General features: G+C 50.0%; 2 protein-coding genes across 2 annotated transcripts in view; both read right to left on the bottom strand.

The window, feature by feature from the left end:
- Positions 1-1,293: 1,293 nt before the first annotated feature.
- prkag1 (protein kinase, AMP-activated, gamma 1 non-catalytic subunit) lies at positions 1,294-11,625 on the bottom strand. Its single transcript, XM_088922553.1, has 13 exons — positions 11,459-11,625; positions 10,624-10,675; positions 9,821-9,921; positions 8,585-8,666; positions 8,396-8,454; positions 7,521-7,566; positions 6,282-6,336; positions 5,710-5,836; positions 5,424-5,589; positions 5,193-5,230; positions 4,166-4,312; positions 3,031-3,124; positions 1,294-2,909 (listed from the first exon to the last, which is right to left on the bottom strand). The coding sequence occupies exons 1-13, from the start codon at positions 11,465-11,467 to the stop codon at positions 2,893-2,895; spliced, it is 993 nt and encodes a 330-aa protein (XP_088778679.1). The 5' UTR covers positions 11,468-11,625; the 3' UTR covers positions 1,294-2,892.
- Positions 11,626-14,289: 2,664 nt separating this feature from the next.
- Positions 14,290-18,813, bottom strand: part of kmt2d (lysine (K)-specific methyltransferase 2D) — a 61,770-nt gene continuing 57,246 nt past the window's right edge. Inside the window, exon 54 of the mRNA XM_088912417.1 lies at positions 14,290-18,003. Within this exon, the coding sequence (XP_088768543.1) occupies positions 17,911-18,003 (93 nt within the window). The 3' untranslated portion in view covers positions 14,290-17,910. The remainder of the gene's footprint in view (positions 18,004-18,813) is intronic.

The following is an 18,813-nucleotide window of genomic DNA, read 5'->3' as shown; positions in this document are numbered from 1 at the left end:
GTGATGGCTGACCCACATTCCACACAATGTAGCCGAGTCAGCGTATCATCTTAAATATATTGTAAATGAAAAAGCGGCTCATCCAGCCTGCTAGATGCACTGATGGGTCCCCTTTCCGAGAAGCCTGCACTATCCACTGATCAGATGCTCTGGAGTAAAACAGTCGCACATTCATTTATTCTAGAATGTCATTCACATAGGCACACAATCAATGGTGCCAGACGTATCCAATTTTCATTCCAGTAGCTCTCTTTAAACACCTGCATTCACACCACCATGTGAACCTACTTGGCTTTGTTAAAAAAAAAGGAGCAGCACCAAACCTGTTTAATTAAAAAACTCATGACCATCACAGGTGGGCAATACTTGGCGAAGGCGATTAGAAGCCATAGGACTTGCATGCGAAGCTGTGGCCATTGCCGTCATATCGGTCTTGAGCTATGACCTCTGACCCCAGGCTGTGATGAGGACAGGGTGCAGAATTCTGGACAGTGTAATGCACACAACTAAACAGTCTCTAGAGGGCTTGACTGTTGAATCCAGCATTACTGTCAGAGATCTGCCAGCTGCTGGTCCTGGTAATTGCTGCTAATAGGTGTTTTAGTGCACAATTAAGTGCTCAGCTCTAGAGGATGAATAATTACTTCGAATTTCCAAATCACATTGTCCACACAGGGTAAATGCTTTAGAACTCAAACTATACCAGTTGAATTAATTAAAAGGCCTAGGCTTATGAAAGCAAATTAACTTATTGACCAGCTCTTAATTTCTTCTAATTGACAAATGCTGTCAGTGCTTCTTTTTCACTACGCCCTTCGGGGAAAAATGACTAATCTTTTAAAAAGCATTTTGACGTCGGTATTAGAAGGAATACCGATTAACTTCAATTCCAGTCAACCAAACACTTCAGTACTGACATTGCAGGGACTGACAACGTGGCTGTCTGGGAACAGTGTGGTCTGACTCGACGTGCAGAGGACAAGTGTCTCTAAACGCAGCAGACACACTGACCCCCCCCAACAGGTTCGGGACTGGACACCCCGCAGACACACTGACCCCCCCCAGGGACCAGGACTGGACACCCCGCAGACACACTGACCCGCCAGGACCAGGACTGGACACCCTGCAGACACACTGACCCCCCCAGGACCAGGACTGGACACCCCACAGACACACTGACCCCCCCCAGGACCAGGACTGGACACCCCGCACCCAACCTGCTGCAGACAGGACAAGGGAGTAAGGAGAAGGAGCTGGGGATCGCACAGCTCTGTCCAGAGATGTGCAGCGACATTGTCAGATGCCCCTTTATTACAATAGCAGAGACGCAATCTGAGCACAGCAGCTGGGCAAGGCTGTCAGCCAAAAGACAACAGCCCAGCAACAAGATCATTTGATATGAAGGGTAAAACATACACACATAAACATTCCAATACAAGACACAAGAAATAACAGACAAAAAAAACAACACAGAAACAGTACAAATTACTGCTTGTGCTTTAAAATAAAAAATACATAGCATGAACAGAAAAGATCAATTATATATATACCAGTATACATAATTCAAATCATTCCTAATTAAAATTATCAGCATACATAATTGATAAATGAATGATCAATGAAATAACACAAACTGCCAAGATTCAGCACAATTGCCCTGCACTTTCTCTGATGGCGATAAGGCTCTCCACACCTCATCTTGCCAGAAGTAGTCTTGTTGGATCAGTAGGGGGCGCTCCTCCAAACCATTCCCCAGTGTGATGACACTGCCACAGGGGATTCTGACCAACGAATGTAACTTTAAACTAAGGACACCTTCAAGATCCCAGGGAGCTCTTCATAAAGGAATATTAAACCTGACTGAATTTCGCTCTGGTTTTACACAATCTGACCGCCTAAGGTTCCTCCTTAATCCACCTGGTGCAGCCTCTCTCTCAAAATTAAAGTTAGGGAAAAAACAACACTTTCCTGGGGAGTAATTAATACAGAAAATGGCCTAATTACTTGAAAGGAAATTACACTGGTCTCCATAACCAGGACTGCTTTTCTACACCCTTGGTTAATGTCTTGGCACACGCCCACCCGTCTTGGAATCGCCAATCCTGTCTTGGTACACGCGCACCCGTCTTGGAATAGCCAGATGGAGGAACACCTATGCTGTCGGCACCAGTTTTTAGACAATAGAGGTGCTGCTGCATCAGAAGCAGACAAGACTGAGTAAACCCTATCTGTCCCAGTGCTGCTCGTCAATTACGTGCCATTGCTAAGGGGAATCTTGATTATTGCTGGCCAGTGGCACAACCCTGATTTGAACTAGCAACATCAGGACCACAGAGTTCAACCTGCCATCCACAAGGCTCCTCCATTGGGTGAACCACTCACCTCTGTTTTAGAACAACTGATTGAGCTAAAAGCCTAAGCATCAGTGGCCCTGGGGTGACCAGGGCTCTGCTGTGAGAGGTCCTGGCTATGGAGAACAGATTGCAGGTTCCGTGCAAGAACGGTGACCTGAGCTCAGACGGTGCTGTGGACAGAAAAGGATGGGCCAGAATGGTCAGATTTCTCAGGCTTCGCCCAGTCCTGTACCCCTCCAAAACCTAAAATTACAATGAGGAATGAGGTCTGCTCCGGTGCAGGCTGGTGAATGGTTCTGGTCCAGAGTGAAGGATTTGCACTGCAGATTTCACTGTGACAAAACAAATCCAATGTTGGATACCGAGTCAATTGATCTCAGTATTATGGAGCATCAGAGACAGAGACAGCTTCTGGGGTGCAGGAGGTTGAGCAGTAAAGGGGAAACCTTCCAGGCACCACAAAACCCCCACCATTTTCAGACCTTGTCCGCAAAAGCCTCTTCTATCATCCCTCCATCTCTCCTCGCATCAACAGTCATCAGTCACTCTTCTCTCCTGAAAAGAAGGGATCATCAAGACGCTTCGTTAGGGCTAACTGAGACGCGCCTCGTACCCGCCGCAGCGGGTCGGCCCTATCTGTGCAGACATGACAAGACACAGATGGAGCGAACCTGACCTCCGGCCGTCAGCACCAGCGCCTGCAGGATGTCGGACAGAGAGACGATGCCCTTCACCACCTCGCTGGCGTCCACCACCACCAGCCTGTGGACCTGCGAGGCACAGAGACAGGAGTCACTGGGGGGGCACGGCTGGGAGAACTGGACCAGCCTCTGCCTGAGGGGAATGGTCTCTGCTGGATCATCCCAGCAAAAGGATGAGTTCAGATAACAGGCTTGGGTTGGTTTTAAAGAGGGGTCAAAACAGAAGAAATGAGTAGTGAAATACATCTCATGTAAAATATTGTTAAAGTGCATATAAAGAACAGTGACTGCATCATGTTTGAATAAAAGTGTGCGTAACGAGTACTTTATGCATTTACTAAAAAACAACTACAACACAATGATGTACATTAAATTAAGACATGTAAGAACCAGCAACATGCAAAAATAATAAATACATAAATTACTTTTTTGTACAGCATACCTGTAAATCAGTCTAAAAGGCATGAATATCAGTCCTACAGGGGTGGGTGGGTGAATTATTTACAATGGGTCTAGTCTGTTGTGTGTGCTTTAGTGAGTTTTCTAAACTATATTTCGACACATGAAATAAAGAAATTTATATTAACGAGTGCTGACTGCAGCAACTGCAGTGTTGACTGCAACTGTTAAAAATAAGTCAAAAGATCCCATAAGCATATATATGTAATACATTCAGGAGGTCTTTAATCAACTGTCTCTTGCCCTGAATTGAAAACCTGTATGTCTCAGCTCCTGCGAGTCTTTTTCTCAGGAATGCTGGAAAGGTAAGGCCCTTAGAAACACTTTTTGTTGGGATTCTGACAAACTAGGACATTATAACATGGGTCAATCTCGTCGCCCCCAGTGATGGCCCATCCCTGCTGGAGTCTCGGACTACAGCTCCAAAAGGGAGACACGTCTGGAGGTCAATCAGAAGCCCCTGACAGGGCTGGGACAGTCAGCCAATCAGGAACCTGCTGGCCGGGGAAAACGCTACATCTGATGATATCACGACCAATCAGGTGCTGGGATTTCTGGACTTCCAAATGTGGGAACTTGCGACTCTTGGCAAGCTAGCTAGCTAGCTACCCACGTGACCCATCAGCCAGCAGCTCAAGCAGTCCTGCGCACCTCGGCCTCCACCAGCCTGTTGATGATGGCCTCCAGCGTCTCGTGGCAGTAGCACTTGAGCACGCCCTCGAAGTACTGCGAGCGGTGCTGCAGGGCCTTGGTCACGGTGATGTCCAGGTTATTGTAGGTCTTCTCCGCTGCCAGGTTCTGCAGAACAACACAGCGAGACTCTGAGGGCCGCAGACGGAAACGCCACGCCAGTCACGGGGCACAGACTTCCTGCTAACGGCCCGCCCTCCACAACCCACAGGCTGCCTCGACCACCAGATTGTCAGCCTCGCGAGCAATCGCAAGTTCTGAGCCATTCAGCAAATCGTTTGTTAAGGAAACATGCTTCTTGGGGAACTACAAAATATTCGGATTTCAAGATCCAAGAGAAGTGAATAAAAATGATCGAATTCCAACACATCGCCTCATCACTGCCCTTTCCTCCAAGCGGCTCTTTTTAGCCGCAAGCAGAGAGTAAGAAACAGGACCGATCGGTAGTTATTGGCTAATAGATCTGAAGATCCCGACTAGTTGTTTCTAAAAGGAAACCAGGGTATCGGCTTCAACAACATGGCTGGCAACTTTGTGTCAAGAAGTGCCTCTTGTTTTGATTTTGGGAACCCCTGGGATTTTTGAGAACAAAATGTAGAAACTGATGATCTAACGGTGACCTATTGAACCTGCCGTGCAGGAGGCGGCACCTCTGTCCAAGACTGACCGGGCACTACAGTGTCAGAGGGCACAGCTTGTCACTAAATTGGCACCCAGCAGCCGTTTATGTCTGCTCTCTCTACATTTGGCTCAGCGGGTCCTGCGAGCGCTTTACCCCAGAGACCACACTCTGTACAGCTCCACGCAGAGACTCCCTCTGCACTGCAGGCTGATCCACTCCAGGTCTTCACAAGGCGCTGGAGAGCTCAACCGCATTACCTCGGGCGAGTCGGCACTGCACACTCCCCACCCTGCCCAGGACACACAGCCACGTGGAAACTGCACCCCCCCCCCCCCGACAGACAGAGCAACAGAGGGGCACACTTACGATAACATCGAACTTGGAGTAGATGTCCACCACTCGGCCTGGGAGAGGGAGAGACAGAGGGGGACAGAGAGGGGAGGAGGGAGGAGGTTAGAAAGGAAGAGCAAGAGGAAAAGGTCATTTTATTATTCAGAGGTGGCTGCACGTTCTGCACGCCTTCGACGTTGGCTTTGCGTCTGCACATGCATTTCTCCACCTGGCTGTGTGCTGACCTCTGACCCCCCCCATCCTCACCGGAGTCGTCCACCACAGGCAGGGCAGAGACACGCTGCTCCACGAAGATGCCCAGCGCGGTGTAGAGGGGCGTGTGCGTTCTCACCATGGCGATGTTCTTGAACGTCCCGATGCCCAGCTGCTCCAGAGTCTGCCTCATGAAGGCTGGCTTTGGCATCTCCGAGATCTTTCCCCCCGGACAGGGATGGGGCGAGAGAGAGAGGGAGAGGAAGAGATGCCACATGAGCAGGTAAGTTACTGCCAGGGGTCAAGGGGCAGGGGTCAGAGGGCGAGAGACAATACTCACAAACAGCTTGAGGAATTTGAGGATCCTCTTGTGCGTGAGGATGTACAGGGTGTTCCCTGTCAGGGGATCGATCACAGGAAGCCTGTGGATCTTGTGCTCCACCAGTGACGACACTGCGTCATACAGACTGAGAGAAAGAGACTGGATTAAAGCTACAGAAAGAGGCAGAGGCTTGGACACACTGGGGAGATCATCTTTCTGAGAGACGTACTAGGATAAAAAGAGTGGAAAAGTACAGGGAGAGAGATAAGAGAGACAGAGAAGGGCAGACCCAGAGAGACAGAGACACAAGAGAAGAATAGACCAATACAGAGGTTCAGAGAGAGACACAGGGTCAGAGAGATCATCAGGGGGACAGATAAATACAGATCCAGAGACAGCAGGACAGAGAGAGAGAGAGAGAGGAGGGCAGGTAAAGAGGGAGAGAGAAATACAGATACAGTGGGACAGAGACAGGAGGGCAGGCAAAGAGGGAGAGATAAGTAGAGATCCAGACCGGGACAGGGGGAGAGAAAGAGACAGAGCTATCCAGAGAGGCACAGGGTGTGGACACCAGATGAGAGAGTGCTGACCTGGCGTTGGGCGAGATGCTGACCAGAGGTTTGAACGAGTCCTGCAGATACACCTCTGAGAGAGACAGAAAGCCATTATGACATTGACTCGCATTTAATAAAGACTTTATTTAATACAGCACCTTTCATGACCATGACTCAAGGCACTGCACAGAACAAGAACAGCAAAAACATTAGAACATGAAAAGAACAGCCAGAACACAAATTCAACCATTCCATGTTCAGGCACCTTTGAGTTATGGTGGGATGGGAGTTTATTGATATGAAATTCCAAGTGCAAGATAAAGACCCCCCCCACAACTAAGGAAAGATAAAACAGACCATCACAAGTGTTCAAGGTCCAAACATAGGGGGTCCCCCGTTACTATGGTAACAATTCGCTTCAGAAGCGGCTGAAATTTGCTACATAAACTGGAAGTTTTGTACCTATATTCCGAACAATACTTTGGTCTTATTGTTCCTTGCATGCAACAAACTCAGTTACTAAAACTTCATCTCGGGTTCTAGAACTTATTTGTCTGTTACTACAAATGTAGAGGTAAAGACACCTTCACAAGACTGAGAACGTGAGCTGCGAATGCAAGGCTCTGGTCAAAACTGACTACAGGATTCCTGACCTGAATACCAGGACATCAACACTCAAGCTGAGGCTGACATTTGCACAGCTGACAAGGACAGCCAATCAGCTTTACCTTGGCCTTTTCAGAGTTCATTTGAGCAGCATGACAAGGTCAGCGCTAACTGATCCAACATTTGGATTTTTTGGGGGTCATCAGCATTGAAATGAAAGCAGATGGCATATCGACAAAGAATCTGACACAATGGTAACATTCATCTTCTAGCCCTTTCACACAATTCAGGGTCACAGGGGAGCCAGAGCCTATCCCAGCAAGCAACAGGCACAAGGCAGGGTACACCTTGGATGAGACACCAGTCCATCTCAGGGCACATACAGACAACACACACACCAGGGGCTACCAGCATGTCTTTGGACTGTGGGAGGATACTGGAGCACCTGGAGGAAACCCATGTGAAGATGGGAAGAACATACAAACTCCACACAGATGGTACCTCAGGCCCGGAATTGAACCCAGGACCCTAGCGCTGCTGACCACTGCGCCACTGTTCTGCACCGCAGTGGTTACAGACACACAGACAATAAAAAGAGCAGATTCAAGAATGGAGCCCTGTGGGACACCAAACGTGACTAATGTTGGTAAGAAGAAAAGAGACACTTACCTCTCCACGTCTCTATTTTGTGCTCCTCCAGCTCATATATCTGCACCTGAAACAGCACAGCACAGCCCTGTCAGACAGAGGGAGGTAGGGAGACAGGCAGCACAGCCCTGTCAGAGGGAGGGGCAGGGAGACAGGCAGCACAGCCCTGTCAGAGGGAGGGGCAGGGAGACAGGCAGCACAGCCCTGTCAGAGGGAGGGGCAGGGAGACAGGCAGCACAGCCCTGTCAGAGGGAGGGGCAGGGAGACAGGCAGCACAGCCCTGTCAGAGGGAGGGGCAGGGAGACAGGCAGCACAGCCCTGTCAGAGGGAGGGAGGCAGGGAGACAGGCAGCACAGCCCTGTCAGAGGGAGAGAGGGAGGGAGGCAGGGAGACAGGCAGCACAGCCCTGTCAGAGGGAGGGAGGCAGGGAGACAGGCAGCACAGCCCTGTCAGAGGGAGGGAGGCAGGGAGACAGGCAGCACAGCCCCGTCAGAGGGAGGGAGGCAGGGAGACAGGCAGCACAGCCCCGTCAGAGGGAGGGAGGCGGGGAGACGGGCAGCACAGCCCCGTCAGAGGGAGGGAGGGAGGCGGGGAGACGGGCAGCACAGCCCTGTCAGACAGAGGGAGGCGGGGAGACGGGCAGCACAGCCCTGTCAGACAGAGGGAGGCGGGGAGACGGGCAGCACAGCCCTGTCAGACAGAGGGAGGCAGGGAGACGGGCAGCACAGCCCTGTCAGACAGAGGGAGGTAGGGAGACGGGCAGCACAGCCCTGTCAGACAGAGGGAGGTAGGGAGACGGGCAGCACAGCCCTGTCAGACAGAGGGAGGTAGGGAGACAGGCAGCACAGCCCTGTCAGACAGAGGAGTCGAAGCGAGAGGGACAGAAAGTGCCCTACCAGAGGAGACTTGTAGTAGCGGTGGAGGATATTGATGAAGTCTGTGATAGTCAGCATGCCTGCAAGAGAGAGAGAGGGTGCTGTTAAACTAGTGCTGAGAGTCTCTCCAGTGTTCTTTACTGTCGAGGGTCTCTCAGTTTACAGCTGCACAGCACTCAGCGGTGTCGAGGCACAATGCCTGCTTCTTACCCACAAAGCACTGCTTCTTGCTGTCCCAGAGTGGGGCGGCTCGAACGCCATTGGACACCAGAGCAAAGAATGCCTTCTTCACCTGGACAGAGAGGAAAGGGGAGACAGAAGGAAGACAGCAGCAGGGAGGGGGAAAGGGCCACAGGCAGGAAGGAGAGTTGAGGGGAGAGAGATGAGGAAGGCACAACGATGAGGATGGCCCCTGTCCTACACCACCTCTCTTCGCCTCCTGCCCTGCGGTCCACCCATTTCTACAAGACCCCCAACATCCATAATGCCCGGCTTTCTCAGGAAAAATATTCCAGGCATATGGGCATCACCTGGAAAAGACACAAACAGACTCACTGCCCAAGATCAAGGCTCAGAAGAGACACCAGTCCATGTCAGGACAACTGGAACTCCATCACATCCCAGCAGCAGTGCCTCATCAACAGCACGGTCTTAAAACGACAGTGTCAGCAGTTGATTGCACGGCTCTGAGGTCTACCGAGACACACGAGCGTGTGTGTCGAGGGATTCTCCTGACTGGGAATGGCTGCTGTTCGGAACAGCAGTCCACAAGCCTCTTGGCACTGTTGCTGTATTTCACAGGAGCACCAGCACCAAATCTGAAGTGTAGCTATCCTGCCACAGACGCCAACATCTCCCCCCCCAGGAATTAGATCTCATCCAGCTGTTTCTTGAAAGAAGCCAGGGTATCGGCTTCAACCACATGGCTGGGCAACTTGTTCCACACCCCCACCACCCTTATTGTTTTAAATACACTGCTGTGAAGCTTCCTCCTGGAAGATCCCAGGATGTCTTCAGAAAGAAAAGCAATCACACAGAGATTAGTTAGCAGAGGGGATTAACAGACCCATCTGAAATGGAGATACACACACATACACAGAGGTCCTCTGGGACTGTGATGGAGAAGTACTACCCTAAACCAAACTCAACCCCATACCCTCTCTCTGCACAAGCTTAGCACTTTCTCAGACATGCCGACTTGCGGACATTAACAAAACAGAAGCAGACACTCGGCCCATCGTGTCTGCTGGGCTGGTAACTAAACACAGGATCTCCTTGTGGAGACCAAGCCACTTCTTCAAGGATCCCAGCAGATTCCGTTTCAGCAACATGGCTGGGCAGCTTGTCACCCCCTCCCGCAACTCTTCGTGTAAAGAGGTGCCAACTGCTTCTTTACACAAGGAGGAAGGAGCAGAGGCATCTGGGCACCCGGCGTGGCCCCCGTACCTGCAGCGAGGTGTCGAAGACGACCAGTTTGGAGCTGGTGGGCACCAGGTCGTAGCAGCGGTGCGACTTCATGAACCGCGTGTAAACATCGCGATCCGGGTCTGCGGGAGAGAGAGACAGGGGGCGTCATGTTCAGGTCCCTGTTCCTCCAACGGGGCAGGAGGCACGGGGCCGTCTGTCCTCTGAGAGCTGGGAGAACTGAGCTGTTTCAAACTGTTACATGTGACCATACCGCCCCCTGCTGGAGCTGACTGACCTACAGGCTGTTCCTGGGTACACGTGTAGCCTGGCAGGTGGGCATGTTAGGTACAGTATTTGGTTTCGGCTCACCCGAAGAAGGCTCCACAGCCGAAACATTGTGTTTCCTTTCTTCTTTTTACACCATGGAATCAACCTTTACTTGTTCCTTTGCAGCCTACTCATGCTGAGGCAGCTCCCTGTTTGAACTACTACAGTATCTGGTGCCCGTTTCAGTGTCGGGCGCCCCGCAGTGGGGCGTTAAGGCTGTGATGGGGGCGTATCTCCGTGACACAGCCTTCCTCAGACCTCCTCCACTCTCGGCTGCTCTTCTTGGTGATTCAGCTGAGCACAGCCTGGCGGGGGTCACAGCAGGGTCCTGGTCCCAGATCAGCTCTGACCGATGTCATGTCCCGGACCGCACACAGTGGAACTGGGTCGGCTCTTTTCATATAGGGCACCTGTGATTCCTGCAGGATAGGGCCGGTCCAGGACCAGGGCTGGAGGTCTCTGGGCTACAGCTGCCCCTGCGGCACACCGGGACACTGGGACACTGTCCTACCCACCTGCTGTAAGGGGACGCTTTTTGCCCTCTGGGTCTTCGAGGCCGGCTGCGATCTGCAAACACAAAGCATCCGCCATGAATTGTGGCCGCAAGTTTATTGTGTATAACAAGTCAAGCGCTAAAAGCGGGCGGCTCTGCTGATGCCGTTTTTACTGTAACGTCAGCACCCGCGCCCCTATGGACAGGCGAGTTTTCGGGAAAAATGTTGGAATTTATTTGGGAGCTGGGAGCAGGAAAAATCACCGGGAGCAAAAACCCGACAACTCATTAAAAAAAAAGTCTGAGATCCTGTCACTGCAAGCGATCGTGCAGGACACGGGTGTTTCTGAACCTAGCCTCACGGAGACCCTGGCTGTGATCCTGCCTGTGATCCAGCGACCCAAGACTCCTCTCCGAACAGATCCCGGGAGGACAGACCGGGGGGCTCGGCGCTCCGAACCGAACCGGAGCAGGCGGAAGTTTGTTTCGGACACAGCGGCATATCCGGGTTTCAGAGTTTGTAATAAAACTCCAAGTTACAGCCCTGGCCGTCCACACCGGACAGGGAGAGGGAGAGATGAGGACGGGACGAGGCAGGATTGCAGTGTTGAAAATCAACTGCCAGTAACGTAACCGATCTGCCCGAATTAAAGCAACTCGCTCCTCTCTCATGTCATGCAGGACACGAATGCTCCCCAGGTGTCTGAAAGACGCGAGCACCGGGCTCTGAACACGGAGTATAGCTCCTTCCCAGTAAATACATTATTTAGTGGAAACGCCGGCAAACACAAGATGCGTGTCGGCTCGATGAAAATAAAAACGGTAACGCGGATATATAAATATTTTCTCCAGCTCACAATCTCCATGCCATCCGCTATCTCGCACGACCGACGGGGCTCTATTCCGGATATCTACTGCCGTCGGAAGAGGTTGGCTTGCTTGCTCATTCACTTATTCTCGCTTTAATCCCCGTTTCTGGGAAAGATTTCGGTCCCCGACGCAGCCCCTCCTCATTTCGACTTCCGGTGGGACCATCGATGCAGCAGGACCAGGGTCTAGAGCGACACCACGCCCCTCTGAGGGGGGCGTCCGGTTAGGGTTTCGTGCTGGCAAATAGCGCCTCCTGCTGTTCAGGTACAAGAACGTCTCCGAGAATTCACGTAGTTTTCTGTCCTGTGCACCAGTTCGACACCTTCTAACCTCGTAGAATCCAGGGTATCGTCTTCAACACTGTGGTGGGGTAGAGTCCTACACACTCCCACAAGGAGATGCTCCTGTTTACAATTCTAAATGCACTTTTACTTAATGTAAAAACTGAAAACAGGAGGCATTTGAAAAAGCTATACCTTAGCTTAGCTGTATTGGTCTAAACAATTTCCGAAAATGGACAGATATCTGAAACGCATTTTCCAGATGTTTCCATCTAACCATCCTTTTTTTGGCTGTTTTATCCATTTCAGGGTTGTGTGAGAGCTAGAGCCCCAGCAAGCAACGAGCACAAGGCAAGATACACTCTGGATAGGACGCCAGTCCATCAAGCCAGTTAAGCCACCAGCATGTCTTTGGACTGTGGGAGAAACCCACGTGAACACAGGGAGAACATGCAAACTCCACACAATTACAATATCTATAAAGTACCTTGTGATAGACAAAAATACAAGTAAAAAAAGAAAACAAACAAGAACCTACAGTTTAATACAGAGAGAATGTCAATCAGATATAGACCTAGTGAAGAGATGGGTTTTGAGTTCAGATTTGAAGAGAGTGAAAGAACTTGTCTCACAAACTCTGAGGCAGGGGGTTCCATAACAAATAAGCAGTGACAGAAAAAAGCACGCTCTCTGAAAGTCCAAGATTGAGTCCTGGGCACAGTGAGGAAAGGACCAGCCTCAACAGAGCCTACGGCAGGGAGTGAAAACAAGGAGAATGATGGAGTTAGATTTTTTAAAGGCCTCAAGAGTCAATAACAAGACCTTGTATTGAATGTGACTTAATAAACACTCAATGTAGAGGATTAAGTGTGGAAGTGACGTGGTGCCAACACCTGGAGTGAGTTAGAAGTCTAGTTGCAGGGTTTTGGACATATTGCAATTTAATTGAGATGAGTGTTCGGGAGCCCACAGAGTAAAGAGCTGCAGAAATCAGGCCTTGGTATTATAAATGCATGAATCAGGCACTCAGTGTCAGACAGTGAGAGAAATTGCCCAATGCAGGAAATTAAGACGTTTTTATTTAAATCTTCACGTGTGGCTCCCAGACTCCTCAGGACGATCCCAGCTGCCTTCAGGGATAGTTCCACACAGTCCAGACCATAGATTTGCCATAGACTGCTCCAACATGAAAGCGATAGGCTACAGGAAAAAAAATATTGTTTAGGTTAAGATGCAGCAAAAGCAGTTTTACACTTTTGACAACAAAAGCGAATCACACCAGCACATCCTTGTACAGGCGGCAGCACTGGGGCCCCGAGTTCAATTCCTCTGGTGCTGTCTGTGTGGAGGTTACATGTCCTCCCCCATTCACAAGTTTCCTCCCACAGTCCAACCCACAGCTGGGTTAACTGGCTTCTGGGAAAATTGGCCCTTGTGTGCCTGTGTGCCCTGCAATGGACTGGCGTCCCGTCCGGGGTGTACCCGGCCTTGTGCCTGTTGCTTGCTGAGACAGGCTCCAGCTCCCCTGAAACCCTGAATTGGAAGAAGTGTAAGATGGATGGTCATCCCTGTGCATTGGAGAGAAAAAAAAGCTTGGAGAGGAACTTGACGTGCACTTACTCTGTTCGTACCCATTGGCCAGTATTGCACCATTTCCCTTGAGGAGCACAAAGGGGCGAGAAACTTCTCACCTTAAGATCATGCTGCTCTCCCACAGGTTGGATGTGCCATGTGCATGTGGTTTTAGAAATGTTGGATCACATGGAACAGCCAAACCACCCATCTGAGGAAAAGGATTCCCTGAAAGGATCACACTTCCACAGTGGGGAAAAACATGACTCCCCCTTTACAGTAATGGAGCAGGTTGGAAGAGCCGCAGGCTGAGTTGTCCTATTATGCATGATGTGTACAAGCTCTGGTCAAAACATTAGAACCCCAGCCCCACCCCCCTGTGATGATCAGACTCCCCCGTCTGTAGTGTGTTTGGTTGGGATGTAGGAGCAGGAGACAGACTTCCGTCACTTTTCCTGGACAGAACAATCCCCAGACCTCATTTCTACTGGAAACCAGTGGAACCAGTGGACCTATCCAGATCAGTCCCCACACACAACACCACCCTCCTCACAACCCCAGCTGAAGGCCGTCCTGCTGCAGGAATGGGATGGGATTGGGCTGTGAATACCTCAGATCCCGGAGGGATTCCCTCAGGCCACCTGTCCCAGCTGTTCCTGCTGTGTGCAGAGGCTCAGCATGTTCCTCGTTGGGGGCTCCTAATGGTGAGTAGTCAGAGTAGTCTAGCTCTGGTCACTGGAGCCATTCAGCCTATCCAGCCCAAATGGTAGCTAGCAATTACATGACCTGAAGATCTCGTTCAGATGTTTTTTGGGAGAAACCGGGGTAAAGACTTCAACAACATGGCTGGGTAGTTTGTTCCACACTCCCACCACTCTCGTGGACATGCAGTGAACACCCCCTACAGCACTGAGGTCGGGAGTCTTCTAAACACTCGTACAAGACAACAGACCCAAGTAACATGCTTTATATTTAAAATGCATTTTTATTTTCATCTTTACAAGAAAAACAAAGCTGAGACAGAGGGACAGAGGGAGAGAGTAAAAGCAGAAGGAAGGTATTGAGAGATTAGATAATAGCCTCTGGCGTCCTCCAAAACATAAATTATATACAATTCAAAATTATATCCATACAAAACATGCCACAGACAATAAAAACAACCATTTATTCTTCTTCCCTAAAAGTAGGTCTGCTGTACAGATTTCAACACGACACCTTTAAAAAAAAAGTAAATGTAATGCTTAAAAAAAGACATCCTCAGCTTTTAGTTATGCTTTTCTTAAATTAAAAAGCTGTGCAGAGAACTTAAATAAGGATATTCCAAACAAATACAACTAAAAAAAATGGGCTTCATTCAGTATGGTTCAGGCAAGAGAGCAAAAATTATCCAGTGACAACATGATCTTGAAAATGGAAAAAAAAAGTAACCAAAAGAAAAACTAAATCAACCACAACTTAATGTTTGTAAAAACTTAAAACATCTACCCTACCCCACCATCAGAGTCACGCCACAAACACGGTTTAACGATCCCATGAACAGGGGTCCTCAAGGATGGTCTGGGGGCGATCAGGGATGGAAAATCACAACAAACCCAGTAGGAAAACTAGTCATATCACACATGAGCTACTCCGATATATAGATTTCATTTACTATGTAAAAAAAGAAAGTGTTGGGCTGCACAGAGCGATTGGGGTTTCCTTTCGGGACTGGTTTGGGTTCAGTTCTCCCTTGAAAAAACAAAAAATCGAAAGAAACGGAGGAAATGATTTTATACCAAGACAGCCTGGCCTGTGTTTTTCAACTCCTGGCCTTCGCAATCGCATCATGATTTTAAATGAAAGGTTTAAAAAAAAAAGAAAAGCAGAAGACTCTGTGGCTTAAAAACATCTCAGACGACTTCTTAACTCTGTGTCTGGCCCGAGCCGTCAGCTAACAAATAAAGTCTCGTCAAGCAGAAATGTACAGGCGTGTTTTACAGGCTGCTAATAAATCAAAGCTAATAGAAAATACAATTAAATGCAAAAAACCCAGTTCATATAGACATTATTAAGATTTATTTAGTTTGCAGTTTATTTTTTAAAAGTTTTTTAATATATTTTCTAATAAAATGATATCCAGTGGTTGTTTTTAACTCTTTATCTCACCTTCTTGATTAAAAAGGAGCCTCGGACAGGAGAGCACTCAGCCCCTGGTTGTATATCTATATACAGTTTGTACACTTTGCAGCTTTTTTAAACTGGTGTGAGAGGAAGAGAGGGAGGGCTGGACAACATCACTCCCTCCAAATCTTTGTTTTTTTCATTTTTGTACTGTCATTAATTTAAATTTAATTTAAAAAAATCATCAAATGCCCTTTTACACCTTTCACTGCTGAAGCCGCAGGCCACCAACAGGGGAATCTGCTCTCCCCAGCACCCCGAAAATGCAGCACACACCCCCACCCCTGTCACTGTACAGTGGCAGAATGAGGGGTGAGAGTGAGGGGGGTTCGAGGCAGGGGGGACCCCCCCCAGTGGAGTCTGGGCTGGCAGTTTAAGAGAGACTACAGTAAATATACATCTGACTCCGCCGAAAGGAGAGTCATTCTTCTCAGACTGCGAGAGTCTTCATTTTCGGGGGGGTCACTGTTCCTCTCTGGATGAGAGGGGAGCAGTCGTGACCCCCCATCCCCCAGCCCACCCAGTTCGCATGAAGAGGAACGCGCGCCGCGCCGCGCTGCCCGACTGGAGCCCCTCGCTGCCACACAGGACGGGCAAGGTCGGGGTCCACGCGCAAGCATCCGGCTCTCCGATCCACTCGCCAATCCGACTCGCCGGGGCAGGAGCACGGAAGTTCTCCGTGTCCGGCTGCCGCACTCTGGGAAAGGGGACATGCCCCCGAAGGACTCGGGGCCTCTGAAGTCGCTAATCACCCCTCTTAGCCATGATGGTAGCGGGGGACGCGGCTGGCCTCCTTGATCCAGCCTCTAAGATTAAAGGGGGGGGGAAAGACTAAAGGGATTCAGATTTTCTAGACGACGTTGGGTACAGGACAGGGCAAGAGATCCTATTCTCAGTTGCTGTACCTGCCGACAGCTGGGAGACAGCTGCCGTGATGGCCTTGTTCAAATCGTTGCTTTATTTTACATTTTTAAAAAGCAGGCTAATAACTTTACAGAGGACGTCCCATTCTCCTGAAATTCCGGAGAGATCCCCTGCCCTGCCCACCCACCCCCCAGAACAGAAAGAAGAACGACTACCCCCTCCGGACGAGCACCAGCGTTGTGCGTACAAGTGGAGGATATTCACTTGTCAATTTCTATGTACAGAGAGAGATCCCGCTTTGAAAAATAAACCCCCCAAAAAAGAAAGCTACAAAAAGCCAGGACCGTCTAGCTCATTCTTAACCGGAAGATGCCAGCTTGGTTAATGCGCGAGTCTGAGATTAAAACCTTAAAAATTAACCGATTTCTTTTTAAACAGTAATTATACGTCTATATACAATATATAATATGGGCAGCAATAATTAGTCAATCACCAAAGGTAATCCAAGAGCAAGCCTGCTGCTTACACCCCACATCTCCGAAACAGCTATTGCCACAGAAACTTACCCCCCCCCCCCACTACCCAAAACCCACCCATCCACCCTAATTTGACCCCGCATGTACCCCCTCCCCTCCCAGCAGCAGCCCTGTAGTTTTTCCGAAGCGAATAGATTCCACAGACTCTATGAGGTAGGCTGGGTCCTGTAACCCATCTTCAGCATCTACATACAATAAAACACCTGTCTCTCAGCAGGCTCCCGCCATCGCTGCTCCTCTCCAACAGGCTTCCTGTGTCGCAACGTCTCCTCCGGTGGGATCTCTCCACGCTCTGCCCGGGGTTCGGAGAGCGTCCGGAGCCGTTCTGGGATTGTCTCGCGGATATATGCAGGTTCTCTCTCAAAGAAACGGGCTCGCTGGGACCACCCCCCGCAGACGGGACCGGAGAGAGGAGAACGAGAACAAGAGGAAAACTCGCAAAAGGGAAAAGTCTGAATGGATTTGAAACCAAACCGAAACCGCTGCGTCCGTTCTTCATCGAAATCTCTTTGTAGGAGTTCAAATCTACCAAGAGCCAGTTTAGCTCTGGCAGGGTGAAGGAGACAGCCATTCCTTCCAGAGGAGGAGCTGGAGTGCTCCCGGCGCGATCCTCGCTGGAAGATCTGCGGGAAGGGCGGAGCAGAGGGGGGAGGGCAGGGAGGTCTCGGCTCGTTTCGTACGTCTGGATTCAGGTGCGCCCCCGGCCATCCCAGGATTGTCCCATCTGTCCTCTTCCTCCTCCACAGAGAAAGCGTCCCAACAACAGCAGCAGCACCTGGAAAGTGGTTCCTTTATTTCAAGTAGAGTTTTTTTTGCATCTTAAAAATCTGGGGCTCCTGGAGTTGTTCACCCATAAAAAAGGCGCTGTAACGCATCCACCTTTACGGTGGAGGTCAGGGGTTGTCTCCCAGCTCCTCCTCTTGGAAACAGTTCGCGACTGGGTGCGGTATCTTGACTTGGCGACTCGGGCGTGGCCGTGTGGGGGGCCTCCCTCCTCTTCCACCAGGGCAGGACCCCCCCGCGGCCTCAGTTCATCCACTTGCGGCAGTTCCAGGCCCCGCAGTGACACGGGATCTTGTGCTGGTCATCCTCAAAGTCGAACTGGTAGTCGTAGGTCAGCTGGAGAAAGAGAGAGGGAGACATGGAGAAGGTCTGTCATTAACCATGAACTCCCTTCCTTTCCACAGCCCCCCCCGATACTGTCCTATAAATGAGGGCTGTGTTGTTTGGGGACGGGCGCAGCTCTGCCCCTCGCGGGCTTGGAGCCACACAGCACCGTTAGACTGGGTCTCCCGCCACAGGGCAAGTCGGGAGAATCGGTGCCACTGAACCCCGCCTGTCACACTTGCACCCACTGGAGGACTGGAGAACGTGCTAGAAACCACAACGGCTACCGGCAGAGACTCGACTAGACCGGTCAACCAGCTGGTTCTCTCATCAGCTGGGAGAGGAACATTCACCTGACTGCAGACGTGTACATAAACATGAAGAAACTGACTATGACATCTTACACCATCTGCAAAGCCAGACAGAGATAACACCTTCAGGGCAGCTGCTGAAAACTGAGTACTTTAACCTGGATCAATGAAAACTTCACTTAATCAGCTGAGATTTCTCAAGGCAATCAGCATCCTTGACCCAAAACACCGTGCAGTTTGGAAGAGGATACTCTCCCTTCAGATTATTCCAGGTTTTGGCGTGGAATGCAAATCTGAAAGTACAAATACAAACACAAGGCACAAGAAAATGCAGTAGGTGACAAACTTGTAAGTTTTTTAGCTTCAGTCCAGAAACGTATGATTTAGCCTTTTGTGCTTTTTATTTGTTGCTTCACACAGCAGTATCGCCCCAGGAAAGGAGTGACAGGGAGTAAAATTTAAATGAAGATATTAACACTGGACATTTCCACTGAACGCTAGGTGACCTTTA

This window comes from Atractosteus spatula, chromosome 1, assembly GCF_055471065.1.
Source record: "Atractosteus spatula isolate fAtrSpa1 chromosome 1, fAtrSpa1.hap1, whole genome shotgun sequence".
Lineage (NCBI taxonomy): Eukaryota > Metazoa > Chordata > Actinopteri > Semionotiformes > Lepisosteidae > Atractosteus > Atractosteus spatula.
Note: the sequence above shows the minus strand (reverse complement) of the source record. Positions and strands in the feature narration are given on the sequence as shown.

Bases quoted from the DNA above. Each gene is read 5' to 3' on its own strand.
- prkag1 (XM_088922553.1), bottom strand. The intron at 9,922-10,623 runs GTGGGTAGGACA...TCTCTCCCGCAG, and splicing joins AAAGCGTCCCCTTACAGCAG to ACCCGGATCGCGATGTTTAC. The intron at 8,455-8,584 runs GTAAGAAGCAGG...TCTCTCTTGCAG, and splicing joins CAAGAAGCAGTGCTTTGTGG to GCATGCTGACTATCACAGAC.